Source organism: Macadamia integrifolia, chromosome 3 (genome assembly GCF_013358625.1).
Source record: "Macadamia integrifolia cultivar HAES 741 chromosome 3, SCU_Mint_v3, whole genome shotgun sequence".
NCBI lineage: Eukaryota > Viridiplantae > Streptophyta > Magnoliopsida > Proteales > Proteaceae > Macadamia > Macadamia integrifolia.
The window spans coordinates 31,550,564-31,565,603 of record NC_056559.1 but is presented as its reverse complement, the minus strand read 5'-3'; the positions used below and the strand labels follow the sequence as shown (position 1 = coordinate 31,565,603).

Sequence of the window (15,040 nt, the reverse complement as noted above, 5' to 3'; positions counted from 1 at the left end):
CTTGAGGGGATTGATAGTAAGAATCAAACATGAATGCTTGTAATTACAGTTTCCTAGATTCAGTCTCATGTGATTTGTGTTCTTTGCATATGGTGATTCTGCAATGAAGTGTTTCCTTATTATCTCTGTGACTTGTTAAGAATCTAGATTCTAGACTACTTTCTTCCTTGATGATGTGTGGATTTTGTTATCTTCACCAAAGAAAAAGAAAATATGGAGTTTTTAATGGAAGGGATATGTGGTTCAGTTGGTTTCAAGCCAATAGAAAGTTGTATTTACTACCAGAAAGAAATATAAGTCGATTCCTTGAAGAAAACATTGACACTAATTTTGTCAACTGAAACTCAATATTAAAAATCTTGTAATTCTCTCTTTTTTCCTGACAAGGATTGGGAGGTTTGCAGTTTGGACCTGGGCACTTTTCCTCCCTACCCTGACTTAGCTGACTGGCATGTTTGGTCATCTTCTGAAAAAAGGCAACCAAATGCATCCAAACTCCAAAGTAGCAAGCACTTAATGAAATCATTTTTCCCTGGCCAGAAGCATGGTTCTAAAACTTGGATAGGATCGATGAGTATTAATTAGATCGGATTGTTATTGGACTTGATTGATCCTTAATCCAATTAAATGTTAAAAATGTAATAAAAATTTATTTTTATTAGAAAAAGTGGGGTAAATTTGTATCGATCCAGATTGGTATCTGCCTTATTGATCCGGAGTTTTAGAACTTTGGTGGGGAGTTCTACTCCTGCAATCATGTTTGGGGGTAGGAGCCATGCTCCCCACAGAAAGTATTTGCCTTTTTGCATGATAGCGTGGCTCCTAAAGCCAATGTAGGGCCCAATCATGGTGCATGCCTAGGCATCCAACAAGAGGCATTTTTTGCATTTCATGTGCCCCATTTTTTGGTGTAGCAGAAATGTTGCCTGGTGGGGATAATATTCAATACACGAGGCATTTGCCAGTACAGGTCTGATGAGGGTCATAATGACGGTAGCCTTATCCCCATTTTGGGGAGAGGCTATTCCTTATTTGAACCCACGCTTGAACTTTAATATATTTTGTTTTTTCGTAAACAAAAAAGTAGGATCCTTCTGTAAGTCACTATGAAAGGGGGAAAGAGATTTGGTGCGGTTATCAGTTTAAGGTTAATTTACAATAAGTATCCTTTAACTCAATTAGAAGGATCTGTCAGGTTCAAAATGTTAAAGTGAAGTAAACTAGTTCAGTAGCTATAGTGACAAGAAAGATTTCCCTACTGCAGAATATCAAACAATGCGTAGGTGGCCTTGATCTTTTGCCACATAACCATTCGTTTTTTTATTTTTTTTAGTAAGGGCCACATTATCATTCTATACATAGCAAATCTGTTTCTCCCACTTTGAGAATGCCAGATTATTTGACACTCACTGTTCATCCATTAATCATTCCTGATGGAAGCTTTGACCCGAACACAAAAGGGGCATGATAGGTAGAGAACATTATTCGCTTGCATGGCCATTGCATCAACATATGGATCATGAGAGGCCTCATGAAGGCATTTTCAGTGTATTTTTTTTGGGGGGGAGGCAGCGCAGTCTTTTCATTTTAGCCTGTACCTAAGAGTAGACACGCAATCTTTTAGAACATATAGGAAGTACAAAAGAAGCAGAGGCAAGAGGAATCCAACAATGCATGGCAAATGGGTACTGTGTGACAAGGCAAGCAGAACATCCCTTTGCCATTGATTTATTATTATTTATTTATTTATTTTTAATTTGTTAGACGTACAAAGCTTTCTCAAAGTGTTATATTAAAAAGGCCAAAAAAATATTTAAAACTTAGATTGTTAAAGCAGGACAGATCTAAAATTAGTCTTGCTCATAATTTAATGTGTAAGGCCATATGTAGCAAAATACGAGGTACACTCACTAATGACCTTACGAACAGTTTATTATCTTCATTTATATAATCTTTATTTCATTAAAAACTAAGTTCCACTTCCACATGATGACCCTTAAAACTCTTGGGTGGCCTATTTGACCCCTCATCATGTTTAATAAAGAACTCAAAAACAGAGACAAAGGAAAGGGGAAGGGCCAACAAAAAAAAATTAAAAAAAAAAAAAAAAAAGGAAGACAGAAGATGGGATTTCATTTCTTCAAGTGGGTCTGCGGAGAACTGAGAACCTTTTGTATCATTAACCATTCACATCTTTCCACCCAAAATAAATAAATAAATAAACAGTTCACATCTTATTTCAGGCCTTCCTGGGAACATAGTTTAATTGTCAAATTGGTTATATCATATGAGAGTACAGGGTGTACAAAGAATCTTGACACACTAGTGATAGATTTCCTCAAGATTTTGTTCCAATAAAACATAAACATTGCATTGCAACCACCTAACTATTGCTTTATCAATCCCATTAAAATCAACATTGGGGACCAGAAGTATTCTGTGCAGATCTGTATTGTTATAGTTTATGTCAAGTGTATCTTAGAAGAAATACAATAATCAGATCTGGCAATTATTCCTAAAAGCTGAATAGGCCTAGTGCTACCACATCCATTATGAGATTGGGCATATCATGAACAGAAAAACTAGAGATATTACTGATAGGATACATGTTCAAAAGTCATTCAACATCAGTACACACAACATCTTGAAGCCACCATTCGACCGCAAACCCGCCACCAGAAACAAAAAGCAGCCCACCTATACAAAATCCTATCCAAACAAGAGTGAGTTAAAGAAAAGCAACAAACATGTGTTGGTGATCACCCATTCAAAGATGAAAGCTTAGTAATACATCTGTGCTCATGCAACCACAACTCCAGCAAGGCGAGGTCGCCTTTCTGATGCATTGGTCTCAGGCAGCAGGTCGAGTGGCACCTTTCTCTTCATTCCTGTTACAGGTGTAGTTGTTGCCGGCTTTACAAAATTTCGTAATCTCTGCAAGTCTCTTAGCTTAAGAGGTTTCTGGATGAATTCCTCAGCTCCAGCAGCGAGGCAACTGTAGAACACATCAAATATAAGTAAAACTAAGAGTGGCATGCTAATGCCAAAATAAACTGGGGCAATGCCCCTATGGGTTTATTTTCTCTGTTTCCTATTACTATGAAGTATTAACTCACTTCTATTGCTCGTCTTCCTTCATTTCTCAGTCTCATGTTCCACTGAGGAAGTTTGCTGTCTGATCAAGTAAATACAGTTATAACTTGGAGCAGCGTGTGAGCAACTCAGCCAAGACTAGTTGGTATTGTACTAGTAGAGCTTTAATTAGCTACTAATACAAGCCAAAACCACACAATGTACGTAGATGTCAAAACTTTATGTAGATGTTCTCCTAATCAGAAACCTAAACAAGGTCTTTACTCCCATTACGACTACATCTTGCGATAGAAAATATCATTTGGCACCAGTTTATATTGGAGTTTTAAAGATCAGAACACAATTAACCAAGTATTTGCTCTCATCATGATTCCATATTGATATCAGTTCCTATTGGAGTTTCAACATCATTTCTGTAGATAACAATACACATGGACATCCCACAAAAAACAGCAAAAGATGTGCTTTATCAGCATCAATCACCCTCCTAAATTAAGTCACTGGTCCAAGAGAAAATGTCAATTTGCTCCATGGCTAATGTAACAATGCTGTAGCAGACCGTAGCTATTGCATTCTCGCTCATTTTATTATGGGAAAATCTGCTTGTAACCAACCTTGGTTACAACAAGATTGTAACCTTACGTTTTGCCATTTAAATACAACACTTTTTTCTTTTCAATGAGGGTAAATCCTGTCATGTCACATATAAACTCCATTAAATGACTTTCAACTTTTAAAAAGCCCCTTTTACCCCTGCATTAAGTGACTTTTGGGAATAAAACAAGGGGCAATTAAAAGAAGGTAGAAGGTTACAACTTGTTAGTTCACCACTTTGGTGACAAGAAGTTGTTCCCTTTTATTAATATTGATTTATTGCTAGCCAGTTTACCATCTACTTCTTGTTCAAGTAGTTATAACCCAAAAAAACAAGAAAAGGAAAACGAATATCGGTCCTTCGGAGGGATTATACCTGCTAATTCTCTCAGGCACGTGCTCAGATGACATTATGACTACTGGCATAGATTTCAGGCAGTTGTTCTCCTGATATTTCAAGCATATAAAGGAAATTTTAGGGAAAGATAAACCAACTTGAACCTAACAACAACTGTGCCTCAATGAGGAAGGACAATGTCAGGCATGCATCAAGGGAGGTCAAGACCCTAATATGTGGTCAGAGTGGCTGCCATCTCCCAGACTAGGGTCATTGCACTTGGATGATTGCAACTATATAACTGACCTATTGAATTTACATGGCCAAATGAGCAGACAAAGATCTTGCAGGCAGATTGTTGCAAGCATCTTATCAAGCTCATCTTAAAAACTATTAGACCTCCAAGGTGGACCTATCCATTGATGTGCCTAAATTTCATGCACATCTTCAGGGTAGATGATCATCACCTTCTGTAATATTTCAACATCATATATCCTATACAAATGTGTGTGGAATAGACAGAAAGAGAAAGAGAGTGTCTTCATTACCTTGACAACCTTGAGGAGGTCAAAACCATTCATCTCGGGCATACAATAATCAGTGAGAATAATGTCAATCTTCTGGTCCTGCATGAAACAAACACAATTTTCAACTACAGGCAATTCAGCTGCACTCTTCCCTTTTTTCTTTTTTTTAAAATCAATCACCAGAAAAATTTAATGATGGAATATTATAGCTGATTATGATAGTAACAGCTCCAGGTGCATATGTTTGTGTTAGAGAGAGACACTTTTCAGTTCCAACTTACATCAACGGTAGGAGTTCCAATCTTTTCTTCATTCAACTGTAGAATCTCCATTGCCTTCTTTCCACTTTCAACTATAGTAACTGCAATGAAACCATGCATTTAAGATTTATTCTGAATGCTTCAATATCTAACAAATATTCAGGTTGAGCAACCAAGTAGGAAGGAACTAATCAGACTAGGATGTAAACACACAATCATATACTATCTCATAGTATCTAGATTGATAGAGGGGAGAGACCACACAATCATACGATATCTCATAGTATCTAGATTGATAGAAGAGAGAGAGAGAGAATTTCAGATTGAAGGCGATCCAGGACAATATCTAACCATCCAGGTTTCAAATAACTGAGTTTAACCATATTCCCTGTACAAAGTGACATATAGAAGTGTTTCATCCAGGTTTCAAGTAACTGAGTTTAACCATATTCCCTGTACAAAGTGACATATAGAAGTGTTTCATCCAGGTTTCAAGTAACTGAGTTTAACCATATTCCCTGTACAAAGTGACATATAGAAGTGTTCCCCACCCCCCCACACCCCCCCCCCCAAAAAAAAAAAAAAAAAAAAAAAGTGCAACCCGACTGTCACTTATTTATCTGTGTCAATAAGCTCAACATTAGATACTGTAATGCTGGTCCTAAGCCAAAAATTTCATGATACATTGCCCTCCATTTCTTCCCATCCACCCAGTCTACTTGAAAATCTTAAGGATAAACATGATCCACTAACAATAACACCGCCGGGCAGATCCATTCCAGCAAGTTGATTTGAATAGTAAGGTTATCTACTGCTCTACTTGCATACTTTCATCAGTAACAAAACTTTCCTCCTTTCAAGCCTCTTCTAAGTGTAAAACATTCTTCTCCTTCGCTATCTGAGCAGTTTTCCCCCTCTCTGCATCAATTCAGCTGGGATTTGCTTTCCACATCTTTAATGCCCCATCTAGGAGGCTGCTCACATACCTTAAAGTTGACCCTACTGAATCCTACCCATGATTTCTCTTCCAATATTGTACCTAAAAGTGATCACCAGGAGTAGTACCTGCCTTAGTTCCATCATGATCAAATCCTTTCTTCTATCCCTGCCTCTTATCACAGTGAATAACACATGTACATGATCAAATCCTCAACATCCAGTTGCTCATCGGTTTAGGTGATACTGGTGGCTTTGATGTTGTTTTCTGCCTCTGCAATGTAGTCCACCAAAAGTCTCAGATTCTTCTTTAACTGTCCCCCCAAACAAGAAGCTTCTTGTCCTTGGTCTGGGAAGAATTACCCACGAAGTGTGATATAGCCCGTACAAGAATATTACAAATGTAGTATCCCATCACAATGACTCTTCTTGATCTAACTGATTGCAACAATAATTGAACTACTACTCCATCAGCATAATTTGAAATATTTCATTCTGTCAGACTGTTGCATACTCTACAAAACAGATAACACCTTTATGGGTGTCTTATACACAAACATATGGACGTTGGTGCAATATATCTGTTAATATCTTTCTTCATTTTCTTTCCTTTTCTTCCCTTACACACAACACTAAGAAAATATAATATGGAATGAGCTAAATTGTTACAAAAGTTTCCAACTGGCGAAGATAGAATTATACATTCTTAAAAGAAAAAAAAAAGAAGATATAATTATACATTTTATTTTGTCCCTGTGAAGTAGTCCATATGCATGTTGCAGGTCATCATCCCAGATAATGCTTATTAAAGTAGGAGAAAAATCACCTAAACACGTCATCAAAATATATCACCTCTGCTACATTTAGTTTCGGTGAATCTACATACCAGTCTATTTCTGTGCCAGCATTATCAATGCAACTTGGCTTTAATGTCATTAATAGTAGTTCAACAACAAAACTAAAAAAGTAAGGTTCAACAAATTTATGGCAAGAATCCCTTTGAAGCTGGAAAATTAGAAGAAGCAAATTCCAAAATCATAAGAAGTATTAGAAATCAGAGTCATTTTCAGTGGGGGCAAATAGTGGCCCAAACTGTGAAATTTAATTAACCATACTCCAAAAATAGAACAAAGAATGAAGTTCATGCCAAAAGGAAAAGGAAAAGAAAAAGAAAAAGAAAAAAACTTAAGAAATTCAAATCTTTTTTATTGAACCATTTGAAAAAAGTTAATGACACAAAGCCTAACAGATGACGATGAAATCTAAATATCAGCTTAAAAGAAATAAAACTCCCTGAGAAACAGAGGAAATTTAAACAAAACAATAAACAAGAATTGTAAAACTCACAAAACCAAATGGAAAACTAAGATCTAATTGGAACCAGAAAATCACAAGTCTGAAACAGGGAAGAGCAAAACAAAGAGTCCTAAATAGACCAGGTGCATAAACCAAAGAAATAACACGCTAGGAAATACCATAACTCTGCAAGGGCTGACACAAGGAACAGCAGCAACAAAATCAAGAACTTGAAAGACCCAGATGCAGATACTGAAAAACTGAAAACACTGCCTATCGACTTATTCAAAGGAAATCATCAAAACTCAAAAATGCCATAACCCTGCAATAGCTGAAACAAGGAAGAACAGTAACAAAATTACGCATTCGCAAAGACCCAGATGTGGGTACTAAAAATTGAAACAACATAAACTGATCTTGACGTTCAAAGAAATAACATCAAAACACAAAAAATGCCATAACTCCGCAAGAGCCAAAACAAGGAAGAACAGCAACAAAATCAGTTTGTAAATTGTCTTTGGGTCTAATAGCCCTCGTAAGGCCTGTCTTCGAGTAGCGTCAGGAGAATCCCCATTTCTGTTTGTAAATTGTTCTTCCATTTCCAAGAAATTTGATATTATCTTAAAAAAAAAAAAAATGCAACAAAATCAAGAATTGAAAAAGAACCAGATACGGATACTAAAAATTGCAAAAATTCACTTCACAGATTCATCTTAGGCTCCCAAAAAGCATCAAACCATAGACCAGCTATTGAATTGAAAGACTGACCTTTGAACTTAGCAGCCTTGAGGAGCTTCTCGACGACTTTACGGTCCACAAGGCAATCATCAACGGCTAATACATGAATGAGAGAACAAGAAGAAGAAGAAGCAGAGATGTCTGCGTCGGGCTCAGCCATGGCTCTCACCGTAGTGGTCGCCGGTCGGCCAGAGAGAAAAGATAGTAACCAAGAAAGGTTTTGTCCTCAAAGCAGCAAAACAGTGAAAGAAGCCAAAGCCGGAAATCAAAAAGTGCCCGACGTTTAACACGAGAAGTAGTGCGAAAGGAGTGAGAAACAAGAGAGAAATAGAAAAAAGGGTTCGAGAATTAATGGAGCAGAGGAGGTCCCCTCATGTCCACACCGATCGGAGAGGAAAGACCGAATCTAGATTTCGTTGTCGGGAATCTCTCCATGGGATTTTGACTCTCTCTCTCTCACACTTTCTGATCGCGACTTTTTCACTCCTTTTTACCCTTTTTTGCCATTTCGGCGTTTTCTCACGACTTCATTTCTCGATTTCGTAAGAAAATTGGATAGTGGAGGAATCAGGGGAAAATTTGGCCACGTGAAAGACTGTCCTTAAGTACTTGGCTGTGAGTTATTGGGTGTTTGGTTCTGTGAGGAGTGGGCCCAGCTCAGTCTTTATTTTTACAGTTGGGCTTTGACCAGGCTCAGAACTTTGGGCTGTGGAAAAATTTCACTGGCTTTGAGATAGGCTGGGTCCGGCATGTGAAAGTTGTGTCTGACTATTATGATCTGAGATGGACCAGTGGGCCTTTGTATTGTTAAATTGGGTTTCTGGAATCTTGGAACCAAGCCCACTTGGCCAGAATGTCAGAGGCCTGGGGGCAAGCTTCGGCCCACAGTATTATGATGTGATTGAGTTTGAGCTATTAAATTGATTTTTCCAAGGGAAGCATTGCCACAGTTTTACCAAAAAAAAACACCATAGAGAGGTTTCCTTTCATAGTTTAAGGTATCGGTATCGTATCGGGTAACATTTATCTATATAGACAGTCACCAATATTGGTACCAATCCGATACAGGTCATTACCATAGCATGGAGAAGGGCAAAAATGTAAAAGAAATTGTATGGCTCATTGTTTTTTAGAGAAAAAATGTCCGATACCTGATCTGGAATTGGAGCGATATCTATATTGATGCCGATCCATCGATACCCAATACCTGCTAGAAGAAGAAAGCAGGGTTGGATTATCACAACACCTGAAAAGCAGGAAAGGTTTCCAAACCTAAACAAAAGAAGGCTCTGCACCTGCTTGATGTCTCTTCTTTTTCCATGAGTCACCATCCCGTCTCTAAGCTTTAGCAATGAAAAAGCAAAAAGACTTTACTACAAGTTGATACCTTAAACAATGGTTCCTTTGGTCAAATTAAGGGAGTCAAAGTTCAGTTTGAATCGGTTGGACCGACCAATTAAAACCTAACAGTTCATCCTAGACCGAATCCAACTCTTTTCGGTTTGGTTTTGGGTTAGGGTTTTATAGAACTGATGGAAACTGAAACCAAATCAAACTGATCAAATGCCCCAACCAAAATAAAAAAATTTCAGATTGAACAAAAAATAACCATATAAGAAAACGAAAATATCAGAATTTTCTCATTGTTTTCCTTATTTAAATGTAAATCCAAAACTAGACTAGATCGAACCCGATAGTAGTTCGATTTCAAACCAATAAGAAATCAGATTGAAATAGAAACCGATCGATACCATTTTAAAACCTAATGTGTTAAAAATTTCTCTAATATGTTTTTTTCCTCATTTTGTCTTTTCTAGATTTACACATTCGTCCACATCAGAATTATCATAGTCTTAGATTGTGTTTGGTAGCCAAGAGAAGCGAAGAAAAGAAATGAAAACAAAAGAGAATCTAGAAAAGAGAATAAAAGAAAAGAATAGAAAAGAAATGAATTGGTAAGAAAATAAAAATTATGTTTGTTTGACTATCAAAAGAAGAAGAAGAAAAAAAGTTTATTATTATTATTATTGTTATTATTATTTTGTATTTTAGGCAAGACTTTTTTTTTTTTTGGGCTAAAGAAAACTTCACCATTCGTAAGGTGAATTTTGAAATTCAAAAAAGAAATCTTCTCTTGATTCAATATATACCAAACATAATGAGAATTTCTTAAACCGAAAAAATAGTACAGTTTCTTTTATTCCAAGGAGAAATTTTCCCACACTCACAAGGAGAAAGTTTTCCTAAATCCATAGTGCAGAAAATATACACCATCCTAGGGTTATTAATGTCTATCCTCTATTGTACTTTGTTCCCTGGATATTCTCAACTGACCATTCGAAGGCCTCAGCTAAGAGATTCCCCTTTGACCATAGCTGAAGAAAACTCTCTTAATCTCAATTACAACAATTATCCCATTGCGATTAATCTAAAGTGGTCAATCCATGCTGGGTTTCTAGGGATTTAGCCAATTTCCATCACTCAGCTTAAAGAAAATTAGGATAGTAGTAAAAGTAAGAAAAATAAGCAGGCTGTTCATGATACTAAGGGTATGTTTGTTTTTTGAATAGATTTCTGGGTTAAGAACGTATTATGAAACCCGATTCTTCTTTAGTTTTCTTGTTTCAGAATACATTATAGACCCAGAATTTATTCCGTAAATGCATATCAAACACAACCTAAAATTCCAATGGGAAAGCATTTTGAACAATATATAGGGTAAAAATCTGCAAATCAACCATATAAGGTAAATTGATTTCTGCTAAAACTTTTGGTATTCATACAGTAATCAAGGAATTGTATACATTGAGAGAGAACTCCAGGAAATCAACTGTACTACCGACCTTCTTGTACAGAAATCGTCATCTCATTAATAGAATACAGTTCTTGTCTACTAGATGAAGCTGAGCTAGATGGACACTTCCTTGCAATATAAGCTGGTTGTTTAGGTGTTGGAAGAGTTGCTGTATCACTTCCTAGCATGAAGATTACATTTGACATTGTTGGTCGATCGTATGCATCTTCTTGAACACATAGGAGCCCAACATTGATACACTTTGAAACTTCATAAACGTTACACGATTCGTATAATGACTTGTCCACGAAATCCAACACTTTTTCCGCTCTCCACAATTCCCATGCCTAAGTTGAATTTTAGTGAGTAATGAGTGAATCAAGCGATAAATAAATTTTAAAAAATTAGTACTTACATATCCTAGAAGAGACAAAGAATGTTCAGACTGATAAAAGCCAGTGTTCTTCTTCCCGCTGATAATCTCAAGTAGAACAACTCCAAAGCTGAATACATCAGATTTAACTGAAAAAAATCCATCCAATGCATACTCAGGAGACATATACCCACTGCACTTGGCAACAATTAAGAACAGTAAGTTGGTGACTAATAAAAAACAGTACTACTACTACTACTAACAATTTTAGTTTAGAATGATCATATTGAATTCCATTACTTACTATGTTCCAACCACTCTATTCGTACTTGCTTCAGTTTGATTTCCTCCGAAAATCCTCGCTAATCCAAAATCTGAAATTTTGGGGTTCATCTCCTCATCTAGGAGAATGTTACTAGTTTTCAAATCTCTATGAATAATCCTCAATCTAGAATCTTGATGAAGATAAAGAAGCCCTCGAGAAATTCCCATTATGATATTGAAGCGCATTTCCCAATTTAGTAACAGGCATCGTGATCGATCTACCAAGTTCACATTGAAAATTGAAGGTTGATCTAGTGGTGGATGTATAAGACAAACAATCTATCTAGAATAATATGACATGATTTCAAATGATTTTAAGAATTTTTGAATCTTACCAAAGATAAAGGAGTCCAAGCTTTTGTTGGGCATGTATTCATAAAGCAGCATTTTCTCATCTCCTTTGATACTATAACCTATAAGTCTAACAAGATTTCTGTGTTGAAGTTTGGCAATCAATAGAACCTCATTTTTGAATTCATCAATACCTTGTACAGAAATCCTTGAGAGCCTCTTCACAGCTATTTCCTGCCCTCCTTTTAACCTTCCCTATGATGCAAGTTCCAAGTACAGTCTTCTTTACTATAATCAGATATTTAAATCAATTTAAAATCTGACAAAGAAAGAAAGTTACCTTGTAGACATGTCCAAACCCTCCTTGCCCAAGCTTATTGGCGTCAGAGAAGTTCTCAGTAGCAGACACTATGATTTCAAAGTCAAAGAAAGGTACATCTGTGCCCTTCTTCTGATCTTCTCCAAGCTTACTTGTATCTATTAAGTCACTAGCATTTTTTTCATCCCGGTCAAAATGCGAATTTGAACTTTCTTGGATGCTTTCCCTGCAAGCTGATTTTAAAGGACAAAAAAAGATTCTCAAAATCTAGCCAGTGTTATGGAGGAACTATATAATACCTTCTAGGATCAAGCTTTGATTTGTAATACCTTTTCTTTTGGCTACCCTTCTTCTCAGATAAAATATACAAATAACAGCACAAGAGAAAATGATAACTCCAACTGCAACAGTCACCTTAATGATCAAAGAGGAAGATGATGGCTTCTCATTGTGAGAAGAAAGACTTAGCTTAGGAGCATCTGATCCAAAAGATCAAAGATCAAAGATCATTTCTTTTATATATATTTATGTACTAATGAGATAATTACTAAAGTAACTAATTGGGTTTCCAGGACATATAGTACAGATAAACAAGCAAGAGTCAATTTAGATGAGATGAGGGACAACATTTTCATATGTTCCATAAATGTCTAACCTTGTGTGCAATTCCTTGTTGAAGGATCCCATGGATGATTTGTGTCGCAAATGCATCTTCGCGTTCCATTCCAAGTTAAACTTGGCATGCAGCTTGAATGTGGCAATGCTTCACAGTCCTTTGAGAAATTACACGTTGGTTCTATAAAGATCAAAGTATAGATTATGAGGCAGAGTAACACTAGAAAGTTTACTCATCAGAAGTTTTGTAGGAATCACATGCTTTTATGGGTTTACAATATCATTTTCCAGACAGATGATTGGACTATGTTAGCATTTTTCACTCAAGAATCTATAAGGTTAGCATTTACAAAACAACAGAATTAAAAGATGCAGAAAAAGGAAATGTACCTAGATCAAAGTGTGCCACCCGGATAAAAATGACCTGACTCTTGATTGAGGCTTCCTCTTGCAGGTCCTTCAAATCCCCATCCATCCAAATCTTGCAGGAAGGATCGCCTCTTCCCGCACGTGCTGTAGGTTCTTTAGGTTCAAAATAAAAAGCAACGCAGGCGCATTTACTGAGGCACTCTTCTCTACACTTATCTTTTGTATTAGCATCAAAATTGTAGGCGGTTGGGTTCTCCACTTTTGTCACATTCAAGCTCAAGAATTCAATGTTGTCCTTGCACTCCTGTGTCCTCCTCATGCACCCTTCGGAGAATTCACCTGAGTTCCAGTCCTCCTGAGATGTGGCTTTGAAGCCCTTCAAGCACTTACATATTGGATTGGCAGTACCAGTTCTACTGCAAATGCCATATGGACCACAAATATTGTAGATGCTGCAATTATCACTTGGTTCAAACCATGATTGATGCCACCCCTTAATCTCACTAGACCAATTGTAAAACATGATTTTGCCCGATGGTTCCATCACCAGTCTTGTGTTGTTAAAATCACCTGGGTTCAATTCATTGTTATACTTTGGATCCTTACTTGTTGAGGTGAAATTTAATAATACGTATGCCAGGCTCTTAGGGATGTCATTAGAGTTGGAGAAATCCTTCCAGGAAGAACTCCTCCAATAGGTCAGCGATCCATTACTGATTGCATATCTTAATTGGTAACCCTCAAGCTTAAACCTAAAATCTCCTGGAGTTGGGTCAAGCTCACTGGTCCATGATTGGAGTACCTAATAAGGAAATATGTATTAGAGAAGGAAGAAAACTACAAAGATCGAAAAAGCAAACAACTGAGGTTTACAATAAATTTAATTAAGGAAATCTAAATAATATATCATGGAAGATTGGACATCACAGATATCTGTAGTCTTTCCTTCTATGACTATATTATCTTAATTCCTAATTAATACCTTGCTGGTATCCATCTTCATCCCTGGCAGGAATGTGTTGGACACCTCTGAGAAGCTTTGCCATATTGGTTCATGAGTAGCATTCTCTTCACTCAAGATCAGATTCCCCGAATCCATAAGCTTAGCACTTGGGTTTTTCAGTGTTTTCGAAATTCTTGTTGACCAATAATTAATTCCTTTTTCATCCAAAATTTGCAAGTTACCATCTTCCTCGATGTTTATATTACCTGGTATTAGGAACCAAAAGTCAAAAATGAAATTAAGTAAAATTAAAATAATAAATGAATTGAGGTGTAATGTCAGCATAGGTTGGATTATAAGTCTTTCATATTTACCCTCTTCACTTGATTTCTACATTCTCTGTTCATACTTCACTGTGTCCTGAGGGGTCCTAATTCATTTAGAAATAAAATTAAAATTAATCCAGTACCTCTTGAATTCTTGACTGGGTTGTTTCCGTTGGCGACCCACACAACTGTTCTTTTTGAGTCTGGAGATAACTTGTGGTACCATATGCCAACATATCGTTTAGCACCATCAGGGCTGAAGAATCCGAATTCGAACTTCTCTCCAGAGGAAATGATAGTTTCTCCATCTCGGATGGTCTTGTGATATAGAGAAATTGCATCTCTTGCAGTGCAAAGTAGAAGAGCAGAGCTGGATAAGAGGAAGAGCAAAACAGAGAGGGTGAATGATATAGGAGTAAGGGACCATCTATAGACTCTTCTTGTTACTCTTCTTCTTCTTCTTCCCATTATCATTATCAGCTAATGAGTTTCTGGGAGTACTGCAAGAAAGTGTCTAATAGTAGTGCAAGGTTCTGAGCTTCCTCAAGTTGACTCCAAGGACTTCCTAACAGTCATGATCCTTAACCTCCAAAGGATCTGTGTGTTGACTAAGTCAACCCAGGACTTAAACACACAAACACACTATAAGTACCAACAAGATCAGAAACAAAAAGAAAAACCAAAGAATTATTGGAAGGAGGAGCCCACTAAAGAATATCACATGAAGCTACAAAATAAAGGTAAGAGTGCTTTGATTTTCATATAGTGTGTGGTCCTCTAATGGCCTATCAATCTCTTTATATGTCAGAAATGACACCAATGGTATTTTTCACCCTTTTGGAGTTGGAAAAAAATTTACTACCTGAATTGTAGTTAAGCTATTAGCAATCATAGAAATGGAATAA

General features: G+C 36.7%; 2 protein-coding genes across 2 annotated transcripts; both read right to left on the bottom strand.

Annotated features, from left to right (window-relative positions):
* Positions 1 to 2,570: 2,570 nt before the first annotated feature.
* LOC122074069 (two-component response regulator ORR3-like) lies at positions 2,571 to 8,226 on the bottom strand. Its single transcript, XM_042638881.1, has 5 exons — positions 7,812 to 8,226; positions 4,833 to 4,912; positions 4,573 to 4,650; positions 4,064 to 4,134; positions 2,571 to 2,995 (listed from the first exon to the last, which is right to left on the bottom strand). The coding sequence occupies exons 1-5, from the start codon at positions 7,939 to 7,941 to the stop codon at positions 2,800 to 2,802; spliced, it is 555 nt and encodes a 184-aa protein (XP_042494815.1). The 5' UTR covers positions 7,942 to 8,226; the 3' UTR covers positions 2,571 to 2,799.
* Positions 8,227 to 10,506: 2,280 nt separating this feature from the next.
* On the bottom strand, positions 10,507 to 14,697 carry LOC122074680 (G-type lectin S-receptor-like serine/threonine-protein kinase At4g03230). Its single transcript, XM_042639620.1, has 10 exons — positions 14,279 to 14,697; positions 13,849 to 14,075; positions 12,888 to 13,668; positions 12,538 to 12,678; positions 12,212 to 12,361; positions 11,904 to 12,115; positions 11,608 to 11,818; positions 11,253 to 11,490; positions 10,991 to 11,141; positions 10,507 to 10,922 (listed from the first exon to the last, which is right to left on the bottom strand). Exons 1-10 carry the CDS (start codon positions 14,607 to 14,609, stop codon positions 10,617 to 10,619), a joined length of 2,748 nt encoding a protein of 915 aa, XP_042495554.1. The 5' UTR covers positions 14,610 to 14,697; the 3' UTR covers positions 10,507 to 10,616.
* Positions 14,698 to 15,040: the final 343 nt, after the last annotated feature.

What these genes read in the sequence shown, in the direction of transcription:
- LOC122074069 (XM_042638881.1), bottom strand. Translation starts at nt 7,941, where the DNA reads ATGGCTGAGCCCGACGCAGACATCTCTGCTTCTTCTTCTTCTTGTTCT. An exon ending in CAAGGCTGCTAAGTTCAAAG is followed by an intron (nt 4,913 to 7,811) that starts GTCAGTCTTTCA and finishes GTTTCATTGCAG; the next exon opens with TTACTATAGTTGAAAGTGGA. An exon ending in ACCTCCTCAAGGTTGTCAAG is followed by an intron (nt 4,135 to 4,572) that starts GTAATGAAGACA and finishes TTGAAATATCAG; the next exon opens with GAGAACAACTGCCTGAAATC.
- LOC122074680 (XM_042639620.1), bottom strand. Translation starts at nt 14,609, where the DNA reads ATGATAATGGGAAGAAGAAGAAGAAGAGTAACAAGAAGAGTCTATAGA. An exon ending in CCCAGTCAAGAATTCAAGAG is followed by an intron (nt 14,076 to 14,278) that starts GTACTGGATTAA and finishes TCCTAATACCAG; the next exon opens with GTAATATAAACATCGAGGAA. An exon ending in AACAAGGAATTGCACACAAG is followed by an intron (nt 12,362 to 12,537) that starts GTTAGACATTTA and finishes CTTTTGGATCAG; the next exon opens with ATGCTCCTAAGCTAAGTCTT.